The following is a 19,253-nucleotide window of genomic DNA, read 5'->3' as shown; positions in this document are numbered from 1 at the left end:
GATGTCTCAGCGACAATGTTACGTCACTGTATAAACAACGCAACCTTCTCTGCTGTGTACCGCCATGGCCGGATCTACAAATACCATGCCGGGCCGCCAAATTAAAACAGTGTTTAGTCTCGACAGCCGGTCAACCGTATCGAATGATCGCGTCGTTGAAGTTTAACTAATTACACCTATCCTTTGAACAGAATTATTTTCGTAAATCACGGGTTGGGTCAGTGAGCTGAAGAACACTTTCAACTTATCGAAAAGCATTGTTTGAAGCTCTAAAGGAATTACAACCTGTCGATTTTCGCAAACTAAAATCTTTCTACAAACTAAATAAATGTTTCTTTACGATAAATGGGATCTAGTACTCCACCTGGAGATAAAGGGACGGCTAGCCAATACCAAAAAGAAAATAAAAAAGTTTGCAGATATTCTCAGCGACACAAAAGCAAAAGACAAATTGAGTATGTTTAAAACCTCATTCCTTTTTAATATCAAAAAAACCTGACTGAATTTAATAAAAATAAAATTGTGTCTGTCGATATGTGTAGAGATTATTGTTTTATAAAAAATAATTATCATTTACATTGTTTTTTAAGGTAATCTGTCAGCATTAACAGAGACCAGAGAAAATGTACAATCGACGTCATCAGTAGAGCAATTAGGTAGATTGTGAATAATCAAGTCCAAGAGTTACTCTACTCTGTTTGGCTTATTTTTTTAGCTTCATTTGTCACTATAAAAATACAATCTTTCTGTCTTTTTTGTATTCAATGTGTCAATATCGGTTAGAAATAGAATAACTTTGTATTTTTTGTTACAGGAGTATATGCGCCAGCACCGAAAGGTATTCTATTCGAAACTATACTTGGTTCCTATACAATCATAACATTTCGAAGAAATTTCAAAATTTGTAATAAATTAAATACGTAAATTATTAATATAGTCATAATCTAATAATTAATAATTATTATATCACATTACCCTGCAAATTCAGATGCGCTGCCTACATTTAGTGATTTTGTTGTTCAATCTATCTCCTTTTAGAGTTAAACCGCAAGAATTTTGAAATCATGTTAATCCAGACAGCACGGTGGTACCAAGCCAGAGACAAACTAACTATGCTTAAACTGCTGTTCACGGATGACATAAAAGACCCAAAAGAATGCAATGATGTGTGGAGCTTGTTCGAAGCCTTAAGGAAGTCTCGAAAAATATATGTTAGGAACTACAAATATCTAATCGACATGGTCAAAGTTACCGATACTCGTGGAGTTGTAGAAGATGTGGAATTACTCAGTGATGCAAACAAGGATGGCAAAATTACATCATTCACACCTTACCGACTGACACTGATGGAAATGGGGAAAGTACTTTCACAAGATAAGGCAAAAGAGGTGGGAAGTGTGTATGAAGTGCCACCGAATGAGTATACAGACCAATGGTCTTTAATCATGCATCTTGAAACAACAACGAATGTATTTGCTTATGGTGCGAAAGAATTTGTTAAATACCTTAAAGAGTTAGGTCTACACCATGTAGCTTTGAAACTTAAACCGATAACAACAAATAAGAGAAGTAGTGACACAAAAGTCCCAAGAAGAACGAAAAAGAAGAAACGATAAGAAGAATGAAAGTTCACGAAGGGGAATTTTTTTAAAATTATTATACAATTTTGACTTATTTTAGTCATATTCGTAAAATTTCTCATGCGGAGGTGGTATGATATAAAACGAAAATATTATGTATAAATATATAACTTTAAAGAAACTCTTTATAACAATTATAATTATGTAGTTACTGTAAAATAGCTTATAGTTTTTTTTAATGATTCCATCCATCATTCAGGTAATTTAAAGATAAAAAACAAACAGTACTGAACTGTCAATGTATTTCCTTATATCAAATATTAGGCAGACACTAATGGTAAGTCTACTACGAGAATCGTTGACAATGCCTTTTAAAATATATTATCTTTTATTGATTGTAAGGTTCGGGAGTCAAAAAGATAATAGAGTAATATAGTGCATTGCAGTATACACACATCTATAAATGCGTATCCGGATATTCACCCCCTGGACATTTACCCCCCGGAAAACTACCCCCCGGACAACCACCACCTGGACAACTACCCCCTTAGGACAACTACCCCTTTAGGACAACTACCCCCCGGACAAATACCCCCCGGACAATAACCCCCTTAGGACAACAACCCCCTTAGGACAATTACCCCCTGGACAACTACCCCCCGGACAATTACCCCCTAGGAACAATTACCCCCCGGACAATTACCCCCCCCCCGGGTAATTACCCCGCGGACAACTAATATACGAAAAGGGAGACCCAAATATAGGTCTCCCTTTTCGTATTGGGTCTCGTGTCAGGTCTCTGGTCTCGGGTCTCGAAACACCCGTTAAAAACAGATGATTTCATTTTTACAGAAACCGGTCCTATATATTTGTCTACTTTTGGATTGGGGGGGGGGGAGTAGTTGTCCTGGGGGTAGTTGTCATAAGGGACGGGGTAGTTGACCGGGGGGTAGTTATCCTAAGGGGGTAGTTGTCCTAAGGGGGTAGTTGTCCGGGGGGGGGTTGTTATCCTAAGGGGGTAGTTGTCCTAAAGGGGTAGTTGTCCGGGGAGTAGTTGTCCGGGGGTAGTTGTCCTAAGGGGGTAGTTGTCCGGGTGGTAAACATCCGGGGGGTAACTGTCTAGGGGGTAGGTGTCCTAGAACCCTATAAATGTATGTATAGTGCCGAGAGGTACATTATACAGCATTTATATTAGAAGGAAAATAAAGGTAATAAGGCATACTGTATTCTTTTTTATATTTCAGTGTCTATTTTGTTTTAATTCTAAAAGCAAGCAATTTTAAATACAAATGTACAGAGTCATCGAAAATAATAGTAGTGCTCACTGTAAAATGAATTTTGTAGTCACAAAAAACTTGTTAACATAATAATTTGTAATATACATCTGTATCTATCTTGTTTTGTTTGTGTAAATATATTAAAATAATAGACGTTTATTATTTTATTGATTAATATTATTATGCCAGTTGTTTCCCGTCCTCATGTTTGGTATAGGACATAATCCTGCATTTCATTGTCGTCTGGTAAATTGTCAAGTTTTTTTGTAAAAGCTTCCAAAGTATGTTAATATCATTTCCGACTGGAGAACAGTGACTTAAGTTGAATCTGGTTGAATATTCTTGCAGGCTCCTGTTTTCAGTTGAATTGTTTGGTGGTTTGTCTTTAAGATGAACAACAATATGTTTTCTTGTGGTCTAGGCCTAAATAGAAAGAAATAAATATGATTGCAACTTCATCCTCCATGTTTGTACCTCCTTGTAGGCCTACACCCCTTTGAAATAAATTACATAAAACGTCAGTGCAAAACATAATGTTAGCATAATGTACTATATTTCACAAAACCCTACCGGGAGCTAATGTTATTAGAAGCCTCTCTTAGTCAGACAAATATATAAGCCTAAAAGTGGGCCGAATCGTTACACCTGGGCACAGAATCATCCCGCATTCAGTTATTGCCTATATCAGCTTAGGAATAGTAATTATTAAGAAACATAACCTAGCCTAGTGTTATCACTGCATTTGGTGTTAAAAATTGTAAAAGGGTGCTCAATCCTATGTTTGGCAGAAGGTGTGAGAAACATGATCAAGAACAGTTTTGTAGCTGTACCTACCACCTGTTTCATTAGAAATGGCGCACGGCAGCACTGATGCTATACGATATACTGCATTTCATAGTCGTAGATGTTTTGTAAAACCATCCAAAGTATGTTAATAAATGTCCGACTGGAGAACAGTGACTTAGTTGAATTTGGTTTAATATTCTTATAGTCTCCTGTTGTTTAGTTTAATGTCTTGATTTATGGTGGTAGGAATGTTTGGTGGTTTTTTTTTAAGATGAACGATAATGTATGTTTTCTGGTGGTGGTGTATGCCTAATTAGAAAGTGGTAAATATGATTGCAACTTCATCCTCCTTGTTTGTACCTCCTTGTATTGTAAGCCTACACCCCTTAAAACGTGCCCCAGCTCGAACAGCGCTAGTATCGGACTTGCGGTTTAAGAGGAGATTGAGGAACAAATTTTGGCTTAGTGCTATTATAATATAGATAGAAGAAGATATAAATTTCATTTTCTATAGATTCGAAATAAAAACTAATTGTCTGACATTAATTACTAAAACTTTAAGACTTCCGTGTGTTCAATGTCTAAGTAATTGGTAAAGCAAACATTTTCATTTACTATATGAAATTCCATGACTGGCAACTATCATAAATGACTCGTCGTATGCCTACATTTGTTAACTAATTGATAAAGTTTACCATCACTTTCCATTGTTCTAACAGAAATGGAAAATGAAAAGAAAAACGAAGAACGCTTCAAAGACTTTCTTAAAGATCTTAATGACGAATATGAAGGTGATAAATTTCGACTGTTAAGATTTCTTCTGTATGACTACCTACCCCTCTCAATGCTAGACCGTAAAGATACCACTGGGCTTGATTTATTCAATGAGCTCAAAGAGTCTGGCGACATAAAGTTCACCGAAATAAACCTTCTGTCACAAATTGCCGAAGTGACACATTTGCAGTCAGCAAAACATGTAATAGAAGCGTACACCAAAGATGCTAAAAAGGGAAAGGGACTTTCGCCTTATCGAAAAGCATTGTATGGAGCTCTATTGAACGTGACAGGTGACGATTTGCACATGTTAAGTGCATTCTACAGCCTAGTCCATTTCGATAATATCTGGGATCTGGTATTCCACCTGGAGAAACAGGGACGATTAGACTCTACAGAAGTGAAAATAAGAAGGTTTGCATCTAATCTCAACTCATCAGCCAAACAAAGATTAGGTATGTATAAGACAACAGTACCTAATACTTATTATCTGTTCTCAAACAACGTCTCAATTGGTAATTTGCAATATGAACACAAATTCTGCAAGTGTAATCTTTACTTGTTTTATTATTACAGCAAATCTGTCATCACTTGCAGAGACTAGAGAACATTCACAATCGACGTCATCAACAAGAAAAGGTAAAAATGTAGATAATTCATTGATGCCTTGCCTGCTAGCTATATTGTTTGAATTGTATGTTTTTGTGGAAATGTGAATTGCAAAAGTAAATTTAATCGTTTAGAATGAAGACAACATTTTATTTTTGTTTTATAAGCAGATCTGAATGCAATTAGAAAAAGACCAGATGGGCGATCAACCCCTAAAGGTATCATAACAACCTAGAATACCGTACCTATCATTATTATTACAATTGTTTCTCCTATATATACGAATAATTTTCAGTTTCAAACGGTGATAAAATCAAGCAATTAGCTAATACAGGTTCTCACATCAATCTGTTAATTCACTTTATTTAGATTTAAGCTCCAGGGAGTTTAATGCAATGTTATCAAAGACATCACAGTGGTACCAAGACAGAGATAAAATAACCATGCTGAAACTGCTGTTCAAGGATAAGATAGAACCAGAAGAATACAAAGATGTACCAAGCTTGTTTGGTGCATTGACAAAAACTGGTATACTTAAACGTACAAACTACAAAATACTAATCGACATGGTCAAAGTGACAGATACTCGTGGGGTTGTAGAGGATGTTAAATCACTCAGTGATGCTATCAAGGACGACGAAATCACGTCATTCACGGATTATCGACAAAAACTTATGGGACTTGGGAAAGCACTTTCAAGAGATGAGGCAAAACGAGTGGGAAGTGTGTATGAAGTGCCACAGAATGCGTATACAGATCAATGGTCTTTAATCATGCATCTTGAAAAAACAAAGAATGTATTTGCTGATGGTGAAAACGAATTTAGTCAAGATCTAATAGATATAGGTCTACACCATGTAGCTTCTATACTGATAACAACAAATAAGAGAAGCTGTAGTCCAGATGTTTCGAAAAAAAAAAAACGATAAGAGACTGATTAGGTAAGATGGAAGGATCTAGATCAATGTTTGAGTGGTTTGAGGTTGGAATAAACAAGTGTGATACCAGACAAAGGGCAGGAGTCCGGGTTTCCCTCCCACAATCTTAAATAGATTTAGGGCCTATACTAGGCTATTACAAGTTTGACAGCAAATTATATTATTACAATATGTACTTCTTCTTACGCCAATGTATTTTTATCAATTATTATTAAAATTGTCATTGTTTTTGGCATCATAAAAGTTGTGCATCCTCTAGGAATTAATTATAACGTAAGAAGTGCTTGTATATTGCTTTGGTGTTTTTAGGAAGATATTTTTAAATTATTTATTTAGAATGGGTAAGTGGGCTTGGCAATCTTTACATAAATCAATTTATCTGTCAATCTATAGTGTCATCAAATCAATAAATTAGTAGTTACTCATTAATTCCTTGCCTTAGTTAGGCATAATCATTCAAGGAAAGTACTGAACAATCACATTATATGAAGGGCTGACAAAAAGTATAATGTAGTAAAGACAAAATACTGTACCGGTCAAACAATGTGAATACAATGTCTTTGAATAAAATGTTATTAAACTTCTTTATTACCGGATCGAATAGCTTGATTGATTTATCTATTGTATAGATGTACCTATTTATATTCACTCAATTCACAGATTTTTATAACTAAATATAATCTCCTTGGAAATGGCGGCATGGTAACATGATGTCATTTCCTTTGTCCAATTTACCGTACTCGCAGCGAAACACCGGATTGGGCCAATTGTTACCATGGAACATTAAATTGATATTACCAGGGAGATATTACAATACAATGCGTACACACTAAATTATTGACATTAAAACAGACAAGAAACAGCACAGTATCTGTTTTGATTGTAGAGGATAAAGAACGAAGGTAAGATTTTGTTAACAGTATTTTACCAATCCATCTTTCTTTTAGTTATTTAGAGAAAAAAAATAAGTAGGAAGGATGACCAAAAAAGAGAACGTTAAAATCGTTATTAAAAATTATTAAATTTGATGCATTCATATAAAGTATAATATTTTAGTGTTTATAGTGTATTGATAAAAATAATAAAAAGAAGTGAGCCTTGTGTGGGACACCAAAACATGAACAACAAACAAATATAACCAAAATGAATAAGTTGTACGTTAAAAGAACATGTACCGTATTCCATCAGAAAGATAGCCTTTAAACCACATCAGCGACATCAAGAATACACTAATGATGTGAGTTAGAGAATGTATGGTATCGAATTGCAATAACGTGTTTCTTTTAATTTAGAAATATTCTTATCGTAAACTTTTATGTAGAACAGACATTTCAATAGACATATTATTATAGGGCGAAACCAAACTATTTTTCATTAGGCGCATTCTACTATTTCGTGCTGTTGTATAATCATGTGAGCCTGTTATAGTTTAGTACAAATCACCGTGTATCATTTTAGTCCATATTTTCTTTGTTTCTTATCAGATGGCCGCCGTACCAATTTATTTTTCTTACGGCACTATTTTCCTGGGTTTTATGCAATAGATACATTGAGAAAGATAATCTTGTTTGAATGATGCGTTTTAAGATTTTAGAGAACAAGATTTAGATCTTGTAATTTTTTACACGTGATTTAATGTGATGACCAAACATATTTGTGAAAATATTATCAATTATCCATGACTTGCTCCGAAATATGTGCTTTACATAATTAAACATCCATCGATGTAAAGAATCCCCATACATTTCCCTCACTTTTCGTTTGGTTATCCATTCTCTTTTTTTTTTAGCAAATTATCCTTGCATAGATCGTCTGTGACGAATATGTTGCTGCTTTAACAAATAATCTTGCCTTGGTGAAACCTTGCGGTGATAAACATTTTTTTTAAAGAAAGATTAATATGTGTATTTTTTATGATCAAGAAATACCATAATGTAACAACAACAAGGCCATATACATGGCTGCAGTCGCGTGCTCAAGTTAGTATTTACCGACCGACCGACCGACATAGAGAGCTGTAGAGCTGTATTTTCAGTCGCGTTGCACGCGACTAAAAATGAATGCAAAACCACTCAATTTTCTATCGCTTTATTGTGTTAGGCCTAACTGACATGGCAAATGAACAGGAAGAACACGACCGATAGGCCTATACAGAATTTCTTAAGAATCTTAGTGAAATCTATCTATCAGAAATTGCCGAAGTGACAGATGTGCCGGCTGCTAAACTTGTCATCGAAGATTACGCAAACGATGTCAAACGGGGAAGAAAACTTTCAACTTATCGAAAAGCATTGTTTGAAGCTTTAAAGGAATTACAACCTGTACAATATAAAAACAGTCATTATTTGTTTTATATAACATATAATAAAGTAAATAATAAATGTTTTTATATTCGTGAGATGGTACAAATACATTTATTCGATGAAATATGAAATTGTATTTTAACTTGGGCTTCGCCTCGTGAAAATAGAATTTCATCTTTCACTTCATGAAACTTTTGTACCATCACACAACATTCATTGTCCGCATTTGGGTATTGCGCGCGTTTACAAAATTCATGCATTTACACCATTAGCACCTACGACATTTTTTCAGGCTGTATAGGCTGTTATGCCAGCTTCAATAATGTCAAACTGGGCCTTTTAATTCAATTCGAATAAAAACTAAACGTTGGTAAGAGTAATTACAGATCAATAAGACTGGATCGGGCAGTCGCCACTGTGATTTCTATTTATTATAGCAACAACTACATAAACACATTCGACTCAATGGTTAATATCGATGTATAATTTCCTGTCATTGGCGTCGTACCTATTGTATATTCACAATTAGCTTCATAACGGCATATACACAGGGACCAGGTAGCCATTGTGATTTCTATTTATTTACAGCAACAACTGCATAGTCCTGAACATATTCAATGGTAAACATATTCAATGGTTAATATCAATTATGTGTAAATTTCCGCCATTCCACTATTGTATATTCACAAATAGCTTCATAATGACATATAGATTGTATAGTTCACTTAATAGTCTCTATGGAATGGCAAAGAGACATAAGCCTGTCATGGTAACGGGCGTCATTTTCTGTTTTGATTGTAGAGGATAAAGAACGAAGGTAAGATTATGTTTACAATAATTTACTAATCATAATGGCAATATTCGAAAGATAAGATAGTGTTAGATTTACCATTAAGTATATAACCATGAGAGAAAATAAATAGGCTCTAGAGCGCTTATTATTAACTGAAGGGTATATGTGACAGTTAACGGTATCGTCATATCAATCTGACATTCAGTGGGACAATCAAGTTACAGGTACTGCATAATATTTTTTGGTTATAAAAATTACGGTTTGAAAGAAAGAAAAACTAAAGACAGGGCAATGGTGAAACAATATTTTAGTTTCTGTTTATTTGTCCATCTTTTTTTAAGTTATTTAGAAAAAAATGGAGGAATGAAATGACCACAAAATATCTTCCTTTCAAATCTCGAGAATGCTAATAGCCAGTTTTCACTTCTAAAACAGTAGGCCTAAAGGATTTTCAAAAAGGCTACTGTTGGCCGATCGAACAATGTGTTCCTTTCTAACAACAACTACTATAGTGTTTTTCATTTGTTAAAGATATTTTCCCCCTGAAAAAATTGTTTAACATTTTTTGTTCAATATGCCATTTTAATGACCAAATATTGGATCGTAAAAAACATTATTTACCTGGAAAAAAATGTATTTAAAGCAAAAAAAAATAGTTGGCGTCGTCGTACCTTTGTTGATAAAGTATCCATGATAAAGTATAATAATTAAAGGTATCAGACGCCATTTTTGTTTCGTTTCGGGAGGAAAAAGTTATCCAAGTATGCGTGGATACTGTAATTAACTACAAATTACTACAATAATTAACATACAAAAGATAAACGGTATAATATATTTGAGATTTTATTATTTTGCATTTGACCAAAACGGGAAGGTAATAATTTCGTTTGTCAATTAAGATTCTCTTAAGTATTAGGTTATTTTTTAAAATTGTACATAATTATTTAAATGTTGTCAGTATCATTTATACCAATCTGATGATCCTGTTGGACCGTAATACATAATCATGATACAAAATATTCAAAATAGCTAACGGCCGCCATTTTCATTTTTGGATGTGAAAGTAACGAAGGGAAGATTAAGATTCTCGCAGCAAAGGTAGTTATCTTTTTACTTGGAGTATAAATAGATACAGTAGTATAGGAAGTTATACTATGTCAAGGACAACTTTAGTAGTAAATGTTAAATAAAGACACACGAGGTCTAACTTAGGGCTGTGTAAAGTAATTTGATTGTGTAAAAAACATGCTTAGACCCTATATATTGAATGTTAGTTAAATTTTAGAACATTATTTTGAAAACGTAAAAAGGTTCTGCCAAGATTCAGTGCGTATGCAGAAGCAGCCTCAAATGAAAAGAGTTCTTTCTTCTCCTGTGTCAGCTAACAAAGTTACATTTAACCAATTACCAATTATATCCACAGACCTAGTCCTGTACTTTGAAGTGTTAAATTGTGTCTGTAATTAATCAGAGAGGTATCCTCCCTGCACCAATGCACCAAAATTAATGACAATTCCCTCTTCGTAGGTGACTCCTGTAGTACGCAGTAATAGGTCTTGCCTTTTTTAAGAAACTGATAAGCTTATTATGTATTTTATTGTGTTAGGCCTAACAGAAATGGCAAAGGTACTGAAAAAGGATCAAGATAAATTTAGAGGAGACCTTTACAGACTTAATCGCGTATATAAAGGTGAAAAGTGTCGATGGTTAAGATGTCTTCTTTTTGACTATGTATCCATCTCAACATTAACGCGTAAAGATGTCACTGCATTTGATTTATTCGACGAAGTTAAATTGAAAGGCCACATAAAACATAATGAAGTGAAACTTCTATCAGAAATTGTTAAATTGACAAATGTGCAGTATGCAAAACGTATCATCAGAAAGTACACAGACCGTGTGAAAAAAAGAGGAAATGGATTGTCACCTTATCGAAAAGCTTTGTTTCGAGCTATGATGGAAGTAATACCTGGTGATTTTCGCAAATTACAATCTTTCTACAAACTCAAATTCTGTTGCTTATACGATAAATGGGATCTAGTTCTCCATCTGGAAAAACATGAACAATTAAACAGTACCGAAGAGAAAATAAAAACGTTTGCAGATAATATCAGCAGCAGCAAAGCAAAACAAATACTAAGTATGGTTAAAACCTTAATTAGTATTCAGACGCGTGTATGACATACGGTTTCTTTTTGTATAAAGATATTTGTTTTAATATTTCAGGTAGTCTGGGAAGATTTACATATAGAGATAATTCGCAATCAACGTCGTCAAGAACAGAACAAGGTAATCATAACTAATACTCAAGAGTTAATTATGTCGATTATTTTTAGCTTCATAAACAACATGTATTTTCTGTTGTTTTTGTAATGTAGTAATGTCATATCTAACGGGTCAATATCGGTTAGAATTACAAATTACAACATTGTATTTTTGTTTAGCAAATCTGGTTACAGCGGTAGATGCGCCACCAGCACTTGAAGGTACAATTTCGTTTCCTCCATAACATTTAGAAGTAATTTTGTTTTGTACAGTAGGAATATTAATGCAATTTAAGTTTGTGAAAGTTTAGTATAATGATCCTTTTATAATTCAGTTCATCATGTTTTATTTCATGTACCTACATTTAGTAATTTAATAGTTATACTGATTTTCGTTTTTCAGAGTTAACTGACAAAGACTTTAGGAAAATGTTAATCCAAACATCAAACTGGTACCAAAACAACAACAAAATAACCATGCTGAGACTGCTGTTCAATGACAAAATACAAGACCAAACAGAATGCAAAGACGTGATGAGTTTGTTCAAAAAGTTAAGAGAATCTGGAGAACTCAGCCATACAAACTACAGAGTTCTGATCGACATGGTCAAAGTCACCGATACGCGTGGAATTGTACATGATGTGAAATTGCTGGGTGATGCAAACAAGGACACCGAAATCATGTCATTTAAGCCTTATCGACAACAATTGATGCGATTCGGAGAAGCACTTTCAACAATAGATGCACAAGCGGTGGGATGTATGTGTAGCATAGAAGATAATTATACAGACCAATGGTCTCTAATCATGCTTCTTGAGAAAAAAAACAAGATCAGCCCTAGTAATGTGGAACAATTTATTAAAGACCTTAACGATATAAATCTAGACCATGCAGCAAAGCATTTCAAAATTTAGGTCTAACAGTAAATTAAGGGGATCTTTGAATATATACATAGTAAAAGTTAACTTTGGTATCCTATAGTAGGCCTAATATATTAATTTTTTTATATAATTGTTTTCTCATTTCTTAGATTCACTCACCTTTATTTTTGTTACATACTCATTTTGAATAAATACATTTCTTTGTAATCAATCAGTTCTTGCATGCTTCTCTTATTTTGTAAGGATACTCTTAAATATGACCCATGGGTATTTACAGATTGGTTTATTTAGTGCTGACAATATTTTTATTTTGTATATAGAGCAATTGAATACAGTTGTCTTTATGTTGCATTCACAACAAAAATTCTTTAAAAGAACAAGTACTATTGTCTATGTCTAATATTGTATATTTTTTTTAAAAGTTTTCATCTTCTGGTATTTCACATAATTCACAATTTTTTGTATCTTTAATTTTCCATCTATATATTTGTATATCTGTTAGTTTAATTCTAAGCAGTAATTTGTAATTAAGTTGTGTATATTTTTTGTTTTTATTATTTAAAACTTTTTTTGACCAAATTTTAAAACGATTAACATGTTCAATACTAATTTCATGTTTCCATTTGGGAATGGTAATGGGGTAAACAAATATGCCATTAACTAGACTTGAATTATATGTTTTGTCTTTAATCCTTCTAAAGTCTATACTATATTCATCTGGATTTAATTTAATACTGTTTTCATTAACATTATTTATCAAATCCAGCCAACATTTAGGAATTGCTTGTATAAGTGTAGCATATTCACTAAGTCAGTTTCTTTTGACTTCTAACTGTAACAGAATTTTCAAAATTAAACTTCTCTAACACTAAACATAATTCTCTACTAACAGAGTCAAATGCTTTTTAAAAATCCAGTGACAAAAAAACACCTTCAATATTTTTTCAATAGAATAGGAGGTCATCGATTAGCCTGAAACAAAACGCCCCTTGATATAACCTTTTTGATCACTATTTATAACAGATTTAATAATCTTATGCAATCTATTAGGCCTACTACGAATAAATTGTAATCTGTGTTTAACAAAGTAATGGGTCTCAAATTTTCTAATAGACGTTTATCTCCCCTTTTATATATCAAATTAATAACACCACGTCTTTGTGTAAAGCTCATTTCCTTATTTACATACATTCATTAAATACATCACATATTAAGTGTTTAAGCTCCTCCCAAATATATAATTTAAAGAGAAAATGGAATTTAAAATCAGGTACGTACAAAAGCCGACGAACGAAATAGGCCTACATGTTCTAAAAAAATCTGAAAACACCCACTTGTTTTCAAAACACATTTGATTTTAAGTTATTTGGAAAATCATTATATAAAATATATACAATATATTACTTATAATGAATAGCAACATACAACATACATTAACGAACATAAAGTACTGAAATTACTGAATACGGTCATTCATCAACTGAATCGGTACGTATAGTTTACCATCACTTGAAGTTCTGCGCAAACAACCAAGATATAAGAAGATGTACTAAGTATTTTATTTATTACCGTACCAGAAGTACCGCATTGACGTAAAAAAAATGTAAAAAACTTTTGTTAGTGTGTTCTCTAAAGAGGGGCAACTATAACATTTGGGGGGGGGGGGGGGTTGAGGTACGGACCCGGAACTTGATAGGCTTAGTCAAAAAGTAGTTACAGAGTTGCAGGGCATTTTATCATTGTTGAATGTTTTGTTGTTAGCTTAATTGGTAAAATTAAAATTGGTAAAAGAATTAATTCTGGCGCCAACGAATTTAACGACCTTCATAACCAAAATACTTCTTTGTAGCAACATTTATTTTAAATGGAACCCTACAAAAATAATCCTCCGCTTCATCTCTGCTTGAATATCTAATAACCAGACAAGAACGTATCTTTGTTACGTTTTACTATCAATCCATTTTCATATCACGCAATCCATTTTCAACAATATAGTATAATAATAACATTTTGATTGAATAGCGAGGGATTAGTTACAGTGTTGACTTTGAATAAACCATTGGTAATTTACTGAAAATCCGAAATGAGCTTGTACAAACAAAATTATTCAATCAAAGATCAAAGAAACACTACACATGAGAAATAGATGTCGGTCGACGACGACTAAAACAACGACAATCAGCTAAATGTATTCGTGATTTTACTTCATCTCTGGCTTGTTACATTATCATGACACATTACCGGACTTCCCCTCCTCTCGCAATGAACGGCAGTACAGATCTTCCCTATCTAGGCTCGTGTATGTAGCCTACTACGTCATTCACAAATTACCCACGCATAGCAGTATTACTAGCGCCATCACAGATTACCTCTAATAGAACAAGCATTCACATATGAACTTGACCGATTAGTATTTGGCTGAGTTGACGTGAGGCCGAGTTGGCTTGAGGCCGAGATGACGTGAGGCCGAGTTGACTTGAGGTTGACTTGACTTGGGGGACCGAGTTGACTTTGGGCCGACTTGACGTGGGGCCGACTTGACTTTGGCCGAGACGGTTTAGGGCCGAGTTGCTGCACCCGTACTGACAAACCATTGTAGTTAACAGTCAAGGTAAATTACTTCTTTTTTTCAGAAATGGCAAATAAACGTGAAATACGCTTTATAGAATTCCTTCGTAATTTTGGGAATGCCTATAAAGGAAACAAGTGTCGATGGTTAAGATTTCTTCTTTATGACTATGTATCCTTATCGCTGTTAGCTTGTGAAGATATTACTGGACATCAATTATTAAATGAAGTCAAAGAAAGAGGGAATATAAACTACACGGAAATAAGCCTACTATCAGAAATTGTCGAAGTGACAAATGTTAAGGTGGCAGACAATTTAGTGCAGGAGTACGCTACAAAGGAAGATGCTACAAAGGAAAAAACAATTCCACCTTATCGAAAAGCCATTTCAACTTATCGAAAAGCCTTGTTTAAGGCTTTGAGGGAAGTGTCAACAGACGATTTGCACAAATTATATGCTTTCTACGAACTAGATTCTGAAGGCTTAACAAATATTTGGGATATAGTATTCCACCTGGAAAAACAGAAACGATTAGATGATACAAAAGAGAAAATAAAACGGTTTGCAAGTATGCTCAATCCAATGGCAAAAGCAATTCTTGGTATGTATCGTACTATAGGCCTATATATATATATGGGTAAATATGTGGGTGGTGGTCAAAATAAAGAAATACTGTAGACCGTACAGTTTGGTCATCATTAACAAATAAAACGATTAAGCTGTATGTTTATGGTTTTTTTAAAATATGCTGTATACACATTTTCTGAACGTAATAATACAACAGCAACCATTTTTATGAAACATTTGATAATTTGATATTACAGAAGATATTGATGTGACAACATTAACAGACACTGGAACTAATCCACAATCGGCTTCATCAACAGAGCAAGGTAAACATGACTAAATCATTAGGCTTGTAATATAATATTAATTATAATTAATAATGATAATAATGATGATGTAGATTTATATAGCGCGCATACCACCAAGAGTGCTCAAGGCGCGTTGTAGGGTAAATTCAAAATAATGAATAATTTAGGCTAGGCCCATTTGTTATAAAATGCTACAGTATTTAAGGTATTAGATTAATCAAATGTATACTACGTTTAACACATTGTTTAGATTTTAGCATATTAACAACATTACATTTTGTCTGAATTTAGTTACACGACTGGGTGAGCCATCAGCACATAAAGGTATTCTTGCGATTTTGCTTATCATAATAACTACGTCCATAGCAAAATAAATAAATGTATTAACAACTGATATTTTAAATATGAACTAAGGTAGGCTTACTATTAAGGTGACATTATCCCTTATGTTTTGAGCAGGGGCAGATCCAGCCTTTTAGTAAAGGGGGTGGGGGCCGCAACCAGTCACCAAGTACATGAGGCACAAAATGATCGTCCTACTACTACCACTAGTAGACTAGTAGTACTACTACTACTTTTTCGCTGGTAAACACACGCGACTAGGGATAACCAGGGACGAGTGAAATTTCACTCTTCCCTGGGATAACATTGTTTACGTTCAACAATGCGAAAATTTCAAAAAGTGACGTGAATTCAAAGTTATCATGTTTGCCTAGTTAGTTATGTTAAATAATAATATAATAATATATAATAATCTATTTTAATGTTAAATCTATAAATACGGTATAGATTGTACAAATACATACATGGCATGGTATTAATTGTATTGTTAAAAAATTAATTGTATACTGTATACATAGTGAAAGAGTGTGTTTTAAGGCTTTATGTCTAAATGTCGTCGCAATCAATGGCGACCTCTCCTAAATTGTATGGTAAGATAATTTTGTTTTGGTCAAGATTTATAAGGGGGGGGGGGGTCGTGCGGAGGGTGCGACCCGCCCCCCACCCTTGTATCTGCCACAGAATAGAAGTCATAACTCATTCTAATTATTGAATATAGTTTATCATTCTTTTGTTAGATTTGACCTCCAAGAAATTCAAGCTAATGTTATCGAAGACAGCTAAATGGTACAAAGACAAAATAAATATGCTGAGACTGCTGTTCAATGACATTATACAAAATGCAGTAGAACACAAAAGACGTATCCAGCTTGTTCAAGGCTTTGAATGATTGTGCAGATCTTACGCGTAAAAACTACAAAGTTCTAATCGACATGGTGAGAGTGACAGATACTCGTGGAGTTGTAGAGGATGTTAAATCACTCAGTGATGCAAACAAGGACGATGAAATCACATCATTCTCACCTTATCGACAACAACTGATGGAAATGGGGAAAGTACTTTCACCACAGGAGGCAAAAGAGGTGGGATACCTGTATGACGTACCAGATGATGAGTATACAGACCAATGGTCTCTAATCTTGCATCTTGAAAAATCAAAGAATGTATTTGCTGATGGTGCGAAAGAAATTATTAAAGATCTTAATGACATAAATCTGCAACATGTAGCTTCTAAACTGATAACAAAAACTAACCCAAATAAGAGAAGCTGTAGTCCAGATGTTCCGAAAAGTAAGAAAAAGAAAAAGCGATAAGAGCTGATTAGGTAGGCCTAAGACGTGGGATGATCTATATCAATGTTTGAGCATTGGAGGTAGGAATAAACAAGTATGAAGCCAGACAAAGGGGTGGTGTCTGGGTTTCCCTCCCCACAATCTTAAATAGATTTAGGCTATTACAAGTTTGACAGCAAATGATATCATTACAATATGTACTTTTTCTTACCCCAATGTATTTTTATCAATTATTATTAAAATTGTCACTGTTTTACATAATAAAAGCAGTGCATCCTTTAGGAATTAATTGTAACGTAAGAAGTGCTTGTATATTGCTTTGGTGTTTTTAGGTAGTTATTTTTAAAGTATTTGTTTAGGATGGGTAAGTGGGCTTGGCAATCTTTACATAAATCAATTTATAAGTGTCATCAAATCAATAAATTAGTAGTTAGTCATTTCATCCTTGCGTAAGTTAATCATTCAAGGAAACTTGATTCATTCATTCATTCATTATAGAAGGGGGAAAAAAAAGTAGAAATGAAAGACAATAATGTAGTAGGCCTAATTGCTGTAATACGACATTCATTATATGAAGGGGGCAAACAAAAAGTAGAAATGAAAGACAATAATGTAGTAGGCCTAATTGCTGTAATACGACAAGTCAAAACAAAGTGAATATATATTTGAACTAAATGTTATTAAACTTCTATATTACCGGATCGAGTATATTTCTGTTATTAATTTGTTTCGTTTTTATAGTGTCTGTGTTTTATAGAGGTGCCATGCCATGTCCAAAACATTTCGTTGGGATAACTAGTCTGGGTTCCATATAGAGCTTTGACGTAACAGTAGTTAAAAGATAAATATGTTGGCACATATGGCGTTTCATACGTGACGTGTACATCGAAAAAAAGCCTCGAAATAATTACAGACTGAGGTATATTCAGAGCGTCATTTCGCATTTCGACAATAGGGTTGGTGAAATCTGTCCACAATAGGTTACTTTTCTGTCCATAATAGGTTACTTTCTGTCCACAATAGGGACTAGAGGGCGCTGTTGTTTGTCCATAATAGGTGACTTTCATAATTGGCTGTCCAAAATAGGTGACTTTTTGTCCACAATAGGGGATTTTATTGGAGTAGTGCGCCATCCATTGTGTTGTCCATAATAGGTGATTTTTTTGGCGTACTCTCGTACGTACGTAGTTTGTTTCGCGAGTAGAAGTATACTAATTTGCTTTCTCTTCAGACTTTGAGTTGAGGCTACCGACCTACCTAGGCCTAATTAGTATATTATTTAAGTCTCTCTAGCCTAGGGCCTAGTCCTGTTAGTTAAGCTACCTCTATACTATAGGCCTACTTACTACTACTATACTATACTAGCCTAGGCCTAGGGCTAGGCCTAGCTTACATACAGCAGCAGGGTACCTCCCTGCTTACAGGAATACAAATGACATGGGCTCCATATTAGGTAGATATGTTTCCTACTACAAACAACTAGGCCTAGCCTCAGTTATCTTTTTTGTTTGTTTTTTTATTATTTATTAATATAATATGAATATATATACAGACTAACATACTATTTTACTCGTAACTATATTGCCTATTCTGCAGGTCACTGGCGGACTAAGTGACTAGACCTAGTCACTATTTAATACGGTCTTTTACTACTGCCACCGCTACTATACTTTGAAGACCGAAATCTTCAAATCACAAACATCTAGATTGCTAGATTGAACTATTAAAATTTTTGTTTTTTTTATTATTTTGTGAATAAACGAGTCTTATCCAGACAGTTCGGACAGTTAATAGGTTGGCAGTATAGTAGAACCAGAGCTAGTGTTACTGTGTTATTAATTATGTCATCTATTTAAATCTTACAATTGTTTTCCCATATTTTTTGCGTGTATTACAGATTGTGTACAGTGTATCTTCTGGTCAATGTTATAGTACAGTAGCATGGAAATGTCTATTAACTAGGGTAAGT

General features: G+C 34.0%; 5 protein-coding genes across 5 annotated transcripts in view; all 5 read left to right on the top strand.

The window, feature by feature from the left end:
• Nucleotides 1–17,229, top strand: part of LOC144842290 (uncharacterized) — a 39,676-nt gene extending 22,447 nt beyond the window's left edge. Inside the window, exons 17-21 of the mRNA XM_078698721.1 lie at nt 4,785–4,872; nt 4,994–5,056; nt 5,197–5,244; nt 5,396–5,793; nt 17,152–17,229. Of these exons, the coding sequence (XP_078554847.1) occupies nt 4,785–4,872; nt 4,994–5,056; nt 5,197–5,244; nt 5,396–5,793; nt 17,152–17,166 (612 nt within the window). The 3' untranslated portion in view covers nt 17,167–17,229. The remainder of the gene's footprint in view (nt 1–4,784; nt 4,873–4,993; nt 5,057–5,196; nt 5,245–5,395; nt 5,794–17,151) is intronic.
• The window catches only part of LOC144842883 (uncharacterized), a 56,738-nt gene extending 39,058 nt beyond the window's left edge, over nt 1–17,680 (top strand). Inside the window, exon 6 of the mRNA XM_078699461.1 lies at nt 17,292–17,680. Coding sequence (XP_078555587.1) covers nt 17,292–17,305 — 14 coding nt within the window. The 3' untranslated portion in view covers nt 17,306–17,680. The remainder of the gene's footprint in view (nt 1–17,291) is intronic.
• On the top strand, nt 141–2,282 carry LOC144842893 (uncharacterized). Its single transcript, XM_078699481.1, has 4 exons — nt 141–455; nt 591–656; nt 815–838; nt 1,039–2,282. The coding sequence occupies exons 1-4, from the start codon at nt 329–331 to the stop codon at nt 1,614–1,616; spliced, it is 795 nt and encodes a 264-aa protein (XP_078555607.1). The 5' UTR covers nt 141–328; the 3' UTR covers nt 1,617–2,282.
• LOC144842293 (uncharacterized) lies at nt 10,678–12,239 on the top strand. Its single transcript, XM_078698725.1, has 4 exons — nt 10,678–11,200; nt 11,287–11,349; nt 11,505–11,546; nt 11,728–12,239. Exons 1-4 carry the CDS (start codon nt 10,678–10,680, stop codon nt 12,237–12,239), a joined length of 1,140 nt encoding a protein of 379 aa, XP_078554851.1.
• On the top strand, nt 14,842–17,229 carry LOC144842291 (uncharacterized). Its single transcript, XM_078698722.1, has 4 exons — nt 14,842–15,376; nt 15,600–15,668; nt 15,942–15,974; nt 16,730–17,229. The coding sequence occupies exons 1-4, from the start codon at nt 14,842–14,844 to the stop codon at nt 16,879–16,881; spliced, it is 789 nt and encodes a 262-aa protein (XP_078554848.1). The 3' UTR covers nt 16,882–17,229.
• Nucleotides 17,681–19,253: the final 1,573 nt, after the last annotated feature.

The sequence above is a fragment of the Antedon bifida genome, chromosome 5 (genome assembly GCF_963402885.1).
Source record: "Antedon bifida chromosome 5, ecAntBifi1.1, whole genome shotgun sequence".
NCBI classification, from domain to species: domain Eukaryota; kingdom Metazoa; phylum Echinodermata; class Crinoidea; order Comatulida; family Antedonidae; genus Antedon; species Antedon bifida.
The sequence above is the reverse complement of the archived record's forward strand: the minus strand, read 5'-3'. Positions and strand labels throughout refer to the sequence as shown.

Excerpts from the sequence above, each read along its gene's own strand:
- LOC144842893 (XM_078699481.1), top strand. The coding sequence starts at position 329 with ATGTTTCTTTACGATAAATGGGATCTAGTACTCCACCTGGAGATAAAG. Across the intron at positions 657-814 it reads GTCATCAGTAGAGCAATTAG|GAGTATATGCGCCAGCACCG; the intron begins GTAGATTGTGAA and ends TTTTTGTTACAG. Across the intron at positions 839-1,038 it reads ATATGCGCCAGCACCGAAAG|AGTTAAACCGCAAGAATTTT; the intron begins GTATTCTATTCG and ends ATCTCCTTTTAG.
- LOC144842293 (XM_078698725.1), top strand. The coding sequence starts at position 10,678 with ATGGCAAAGGTACTGAAAAAGGATCAAGATAAATTTAGAGGAGACCTT. Across the intron at positions 11,350-11,504 it reads GTCGTCAAGAACAGAACAAG|CAAATCTGGTTACAGCGGTA; the intron begins GTAATCATAACT and ends ATTTTTGTTTAG. Across the intron at positions 11,547-11,727 it reads TGCGCCACCAGCACTTGAAG|AGTTAACTGACAAAGACTTT; the intron begins GTACAATTTCGT and ends TTCGTTTTTCAG.
- LOC144842291 (XM_078698722.1), top strand. The coding sequence starts at position 14,842 with ATGGCAAATAAACGTGAAATACGCTTTATAGAATTCCTTCGTAATTTT. Across the intron at positions 15,377-15,599 it reads AATGGCAAAAGCAATTCTTG|AAGATATTGATGTGACAACA; the intron begins GTATGTATCGTA and ends TTGATATTACAG. Across the intron at positions 15,669-15,941 it reads GGCTTCATCAACAGAGCAAG|TTACACGACTGGGTGAGCCA; the intron begins GTAAACATGACT and ends GTCTGAATTTAG.